Source organism: Amblyomma maculatum, chromosome 1 (assembly GCF_055883805.1).
Source record: "Amblyomma maculatum isolate TAMU_Amacu chromosome 1, ASM5588380v1, whole genome shotgun sequence".
NCBI lineage: Eukaryota > Metazoa > Arthropoda > Arachnida > Ixodida > Ixodidae > Amblyomma > Amblyomma maculatum.
Genome location: NC_139344.1, coordinates 155,322,002 through 155,328,501, shown reverse-complemented (window position 1 = coordinate 155,328,501; position 6,500 = coordinate 155,322,002). Strand labels below are relative to the sequence as shown.

Here is a 6,500-nt window from a genome sequence, read left to right as displayed (position 1 = left end):
ATTAATTACTGTTAATTTGGTAACTGCAATTATAAAAATTTACACTATGACCAGTCATATAGTACCATTGAAAAGGCCTTGGCAAATAGAACCCCAAAACAAATGCTAAATGATGCTCAGTAATTTGCGATTTGCTGATGACATTGCCTTGCTAAGTAACTCGGAAGATGAACTGCAAAGAATGATTGATAACCTAGACAGGAAAAGTAGAAAGGTAGGCTTGAAAACCAATATGCAGAAGACTAAGGTAATGTTCAACAGCCTCGGGAAGGAACAGCAGTTTACGTTAGGTAGCGAAGCACTGGAAGTAGTAGGCGAATATGTCTACTTAGGACAGGTAGTAACCGCAGATCCGGACCATGAAAAGAAAATAATAAGATTGGGATGGAGCGCATTTGGCAAGCACTCGCAGATTATGACTAGCAGCTCACCGGTATCGCTCAAGAGGAAAGTATACAACAGTTGCATCTTACCTGTACTCACCTATGGGGCTGAAACGTGGAGGCTAACCAAGAGGGTTCTACTTAAGTTGAGGACAACGCAGAGGGCTATGGAAGGAAAAATTGTAGAGGTAACACTAAGAGATAGGAAGCGTGCAGAGTGGGTCAAAGAAATAACTCCAGAACCATGTAAAGCTAAGCTAATGCTTGTATTAGTTCAGCAATACTTAAACTGCTCCCAATTACTTTCACATAAAGGAGTGAATACAGGAGTGAATACTAACAGGCATAGGCTGTGGTGCAGGGCACAGTATCGACATAGTATGTTAAGAAAGTAGCAGAAGGAACACTCTGCTTAGCAGGTGTCCAGTAATGGGATTAGTTCCCCTCTGGCTGAAGCAGTTGGCTCCAATAGAAGCCAAGCAGGTGTGTTTGGCTTTTTCATACAGAGCGGAGGGGTATAGGCCATTGCCTAGTTTAGCCAATGTTTTAATCTGATAATGTTTAAACTGTTGTTGAGGCAAATACCTTGCGTTGTGACGTCAAGGTCACATGGTGGCATTAAATTTGAAAATGTGCCAAGGAGCCTCCCAAAAGGTAGGCGGACCTCAGAAACCTATTGGTTGGCCTGACCAGCCAAAGTCGGTCTGCAACAAAACGTTTCACTTGACACACCAAGTGGGTTGTACGATTAAAAAATTTGTGGATTAAGGCAGATTATAGTGGGTGGATTAAGGAACTGGTTTATAATTATGCAGTTAAAGCAGAAACCAAAAGGGCTTCATTAACTCACAGGGTTAATATTGCATGCCAAATTCAAATAAGACACACACAGCAATTACATATGTACACTTTATTTATATATGCATTTCCATTTAGCCGGTGTGGGAAACATGTCTGCGTAATATGCCAATACATATTCTAAAAGAAACAAATACTCTGTTCCCTTTAACAATGATCCCCGAGAGTACAAAATGGTCATTACACTTCATTCTCATGCCTTTTAAGCAGGCAAGAAATAACAAACAGTAAAGTGCATTGTAGAAACCAGGCTGTCGCACTTCCTTGCCAGGACTTATGAAATGCCCAAGGCTGAAAACATTGGCGATGCTTGGGCAAGTTTTGGCATCCACCAGCCAATTCATGTTGTACACATTACATAAGAAAATGTACCAAGTTTTACAGTGCAGTAAAATGCACTCTCACAGCATTCAGGCACAAGGCCTTAGGTCAAAAGGCAGTGAGTACTGTAGGGTATGGACAACAGATGGTCAGGTCGCATTGATCCTGATTGTTCATCTTTTGAGGACGGGAATGATGTGCCCAACAGCAATGGCAAGGAGACTGGCTGCCTATGCTACCAGGTGCAAAAAGTACCCATTTTGACAAAACCATGGAGAAAAAGGTAGATAAAATAATGCAGCATTCACTGAGAATATAATGTGGTCCACATCAATGCCTTCCAGACAATTTCTTTGGAAAAGAGACCCATACAACAGACATTTGCATCAATACCACAAGTAAGGGAGTTCCCAGCTCAGGATTTGCTGTAACAGTACTCACACTTGCAACTTTAACATATTTAATACTTCCATCTTTCTATGTCTTGTCAAATTAGTCAACACAATGAACTGCCAAGCAACAACGTCAGGCAACTTTCCTGACAACTGAATTGCAAAGGTCTATTTACATCTAACAGGCCTACTTTTTGCAATGTACATTACATCTGATCACAAGAATTCACAGCTAGATGCATATAGCAGCTCAGGTATGTGAACAGAAATGCAGCTGTATTGAGCAATTCACACAAACAGACAATTTGGAGAAATTGTATACAGAAGGTTTTTGCACCTAGAAATGACAGTAAAATACAGGTTAAAGTCACACGGGTTGTCTCACAACAGTAGGCATCCAAACCTATGTACCACTTAGCATCCACTTCTGCCCATGGGCTATAGTCAAAGAATATTATATTTGATACATTTTTGTAACTGAAGTCACCAGAGTGGAAGTTTTTTGCCGGGCTTTCAATATTTTCCCCAGCTAAGTACAGTAAGGTTTAGATTGCTTACCATACAAAAGTGAAGTTAGAGCTAATATCAGCAGCTGCTGGAAATGTTAACAAAACAGCTTTTAGGCAAGGAAGTTAACTATGTCAATGAATAAGCAATATACTACTCCATTCAAAAATTTGTCTCAAGAATGCCTGTTTCTGCCTGTACGTTGGGCAACCAAAGAGTACAACATTCTATATGCTCAAAATCGGTTTGCTTTTTTGAAAACTACGACTTTATCATACTTCAAATAAATGTTGCCACGCATATCAGTCTGTTTCTGTGAAACAAAGGAAGGTTGCGGTTGCTCACATCATTATCATATATTACCTGGCAATGGCCGCCATCCCTGGGGCAGAAGCTTCGTCATACACAGCACACCTCCAATTGCCATAAGAACATTGCAAATGGAATGGTGTAATGCTGGCACATGGATGTATGCACATACAATACAGACAGATTTATGGAACAAAAGTCAAGAGCAGTAGCCACAGGGAGCACAACAAAAATACAGGGTGACGAAATAAAGGACAGCTAGACAAAGACAGCTAACGGCACTCCTCAGCAGAGCCCTCACGTGAGGAGTCCCTGTCCTCATCCTCCACAATGCTGGTGACTGGGTGGTGGGACTCTGCCTTTGCCACAAAAGTGGTCCACTCGTTGGTGCGGCCATCCAGAAACTCAACTGTGTTGAGGAAGGCCTTGCCATTAAAGCCACCTACAGCAAAGAGTCGGCCGGCTACCACCGCCACGCCAACGTTGGCACGGCAGCTGGTGAGAGGAGGCCCAGGACTCCAGCTGTTGGTCTGTGCATCATAAACCTCGACGCTGCACAGCGAGCGCACTCCGTCATGGCCGCCAACAGCATAGAGCTTGCCTGTATGCCAAGAAACAGTTTGTAGCAAGTCTGCAGGGGGTCACATTTCAATCAATTTGCAAATGATTGGCTCTGGTGCACTTTAAGAATTTTTTAAATAGCCAGCTTTTAATATGGACAGCCAATGGCCTTGGTGACATTAAAAGAACGCATTGAGTGAAGAAACCAGTACAGTTATTAATGTGCCTTTCTAGCATACCTATCCCTTCCTTCCATGAAAGTAAAACCGGAGAGGAAACAAAGTAAGAAGGGTAAAAAAACAACAAAGATATGAAGCACTCTTTACTATAGCAACTGAGTCAACACAATGCGAGATGCAAATGAAAAACAAAAGAGAGCGCTGTCCCATCCACTTGACTTCTGTCTCACCTTGTGCAGGCTGGTTAAGTTGTGCTACCAACTTGCCAAGTCTGCCATTTCACTTCAATAGGCCTGAAGTATTGTTATAATTAAACTATAAGCCACTGGTAATTTTTTCGCCTGGGACATCATTTTGGTACGACAGCCATACAGGTTTAAAGCCACACACACACCTGGTATTGGTATGAAGGGTTTAACGTAAACCAGCGACTAAGGCTATGCATATGCAGGATGCTCCAGTAGATTGTTGGTTTGTGGGGTTTAACGTCCCAAAGCAAGTTAGGTTATGAGAGACTTCACAGTGAAGGGCTCTGGAAATTTCGGCCACCCGGGGTTTTAATGTGCACCGACATCATACAGCACACGGGCACCTTGCATTTCCCCTCCACACCTTGTGCCCCTTACCTCCCCCACTCTCACCAGTAAGCTCCCCTCGTCGTTGAATAAGACGATTTTAGCAGTGGACAGGGGACAATTGTTCGATCTTTCAGGGTTCCCCCATGCCTGGGCTTGCAGACGCCAGTTCGTACGCCGTCATGTGTTTGGTTGCCCTCTCCGTGCAGCGCGCGCTGAGCGACGACGCTCATGACGACGCTGACGCGGCGCCGAAGAAACGCTGCCATGTGGTTTGGCCTTACGCAAGTGCCCGGCGAAAGTAGCTCAGCAGATTCCATTTGGGGGATGTCCACCAAAAAGCGGCAACAGTAGATGTTGCAGTAGATGGCTGCCAACTAATTTTGACCATATGAGAATCTTTAATATGCACTGACATCATAGAGCATAGGTGCTTTAAGCGCTACACCTCCACTGAAGCATGGCCATCATGACCAGGCTCAACACAAGTACTCTGGCTCAGTAATTGAACGCCCTAACCAATGGGCCACCCAGCAGGTTAGAGCAACACACCTGTCAAGACGACTGCTGAAATCCTTTACCTCATCGTGCAGGAAAAGTTGAAAATTTCCTCTTATTCAGTAAACAGCATGACTATACTGCTCACATACCACCTAGTCCCTCTCTTTTAACTGAAAAATGTGCAACTGGCCAACATGCAGTAATCAAGCTTTGAAGCAGTACTCTACACACAACCCTCCTTTGCCCCAAAGAGAAGGGCACAAAAATCCTTCATACCATTGTATTCCACTACTCCGCAGCCCCTCCTGGCATTCTGCAAGGGTGCCACCTCCATCCATGTGTTTGTTATTGGGTTGTACTTTTCCACAGAGGCCACACATGTCCACGAGTCGCAACCGCCGACAGCATACACTTCTCTGTTCAAGCAGGACACTCCTGCCTGGTACCGGCCTGAAAACATGCAAGGCATAAATGCAATAATTGCTGGGATTGCCAGACATGCTAAAGGCGTCAAGGGTGCACCAAATATGGCACTGTCTTGGCTGGAAAGCTCTTCAAAGTAAATACTGTAGACCTAACACAGCAGTCCTGAACATGTATGTACGTCTTTTAAAACCATCTCAAATATTGCATCACAAGTAGGATGAAGCTTTCCTGTCTGTCATTACTTCCGAAAAAAAAAAAAAAAAAAAAAAGGACTGGATTTGAAACAGGCTCTTTTTTCTTCGAATGCTGTAAATGGTACCTGATCTCACCACTGCACTTGAAACAGAAGTACAGTATTTTGCACTGTTCTGAATATCTTTGACATTGCTCTGTATTTTATCTACATATCACCTAATCACTAATCTTGTTAGCTAAGAATCACTCGGGTAATATGCATTATTAAAGCAAAGTTTTGTTCCATAGGTGTGCCTAAGCTCATTATGAGAACAATACTAGCGTGCTATCAACCAAACAAAACTTTTGTAACATTATCTCCAAATTAATTGAACTGAAATCTACTGAAATGAGTATAGATTAGTTATACTAATTCATTAATTTTTATATGCAGCTACACCTGGGCTATGATTTGCTCTATAGTGAGGTTTCCAGCATAACTTCTACAATGGGGGTTCTTTGAATACTCAGGAGAAAATCAATGGAAATAAGAATTTATATTAAATTTGCAAATAACAATTTGGTAAACTATAAACTATTGGCTTTTTTTTTTCATATGCAGAAAGGCAAGTGCTGCTGAGAAAATCAGAAATGATTATGATTGATCATTATTCGCTGGTTGCATATGCAGTAACAAACTGGCTTTGAAAGCTGCTGTCGAATGTTCCCTGCCATGACATAGCCCTCTGAAAAAGCGAAGCATGGAAGCTCACCAAGCAACATTGGAGCTGCACTGCTCCAGGTTTTGGAGAGAGGGTCGAAGACGTCACAGCATGACAGCCCACGCTTGCCATTCCAGCCGCCCACCACAAACACCTTGTTGTCCAGGTGACAGACACCTGCACAGACGAGGGTAGCTAAGTCACTTCATGGGGATTCTGGCACTGACAATCAGTGCAAACAAAGCAAGCAGCGAGATGACCTCGCCTGCCATCACGCTCACTGTTGGGGACCATCGCTGCTGGTTTCCCACTCACACATCCTCATTCACACCTGGAAACGCTGCTTTCCCGCTGGCAACATGCAGGAGAAAATAGGGAATGCTCTCAATAAACCTATACATACAGGCTGCATACCTGGGCATTCCAAAAGAAAAAAAAAAAGAAAAAGTATAAAGGCCAGCCATGGATGAACACCGTGGCGAGTAAAGAAACCAAAATAATTTCAGCAGAGTGCATGACATATGCACACTAGAACAGAGAAAGCACTCAAGGTTGTGTGCATGGTGCCATTAAATAGCCAACTGCAAAGATT

At 43.2% G+C, this 6,500-nt stretch overlaps 1 protein-coding gene across 6 annotated transcripts in view; it reads right to left on the bottom strand.

Moving 5' to 3' along the window:
* Window positions 1-1,278: 1,278 nt before the first annotated feature.
* Window positions 1,279-6,500, bottom strand: part of LOC146204687 (influenza virus NS1A-binding protein homolog) — a 63,897-nt gene continuing 58,675 nt past the window's right edge. For all 6 annotated transcript variants that reach the window (XM_084589396.1, XM_084589397.1, XM_084589400.1 and 3 more), the window contains 3 exons: window positions 5,960-6,085; window positions 4,863-5,036; window positions 1,279-3,371 (listed from right to left, as the gene is read on the bottom strand). In XM_084589396.1, coding sequence (XP_084445522.1) covers window positions 3,043-3,371; window positions 4,863-5,036; window positions 5,960-6,085 — 629 coding nt within the window. In that variant the 3' untranslated portion in view covers window positions 1,279-3,042. The remainder of the gene's footprint in view (window positions 3,372-4,862; window positions 5,037-5,959; window positions 6,086-6,500) is intronic.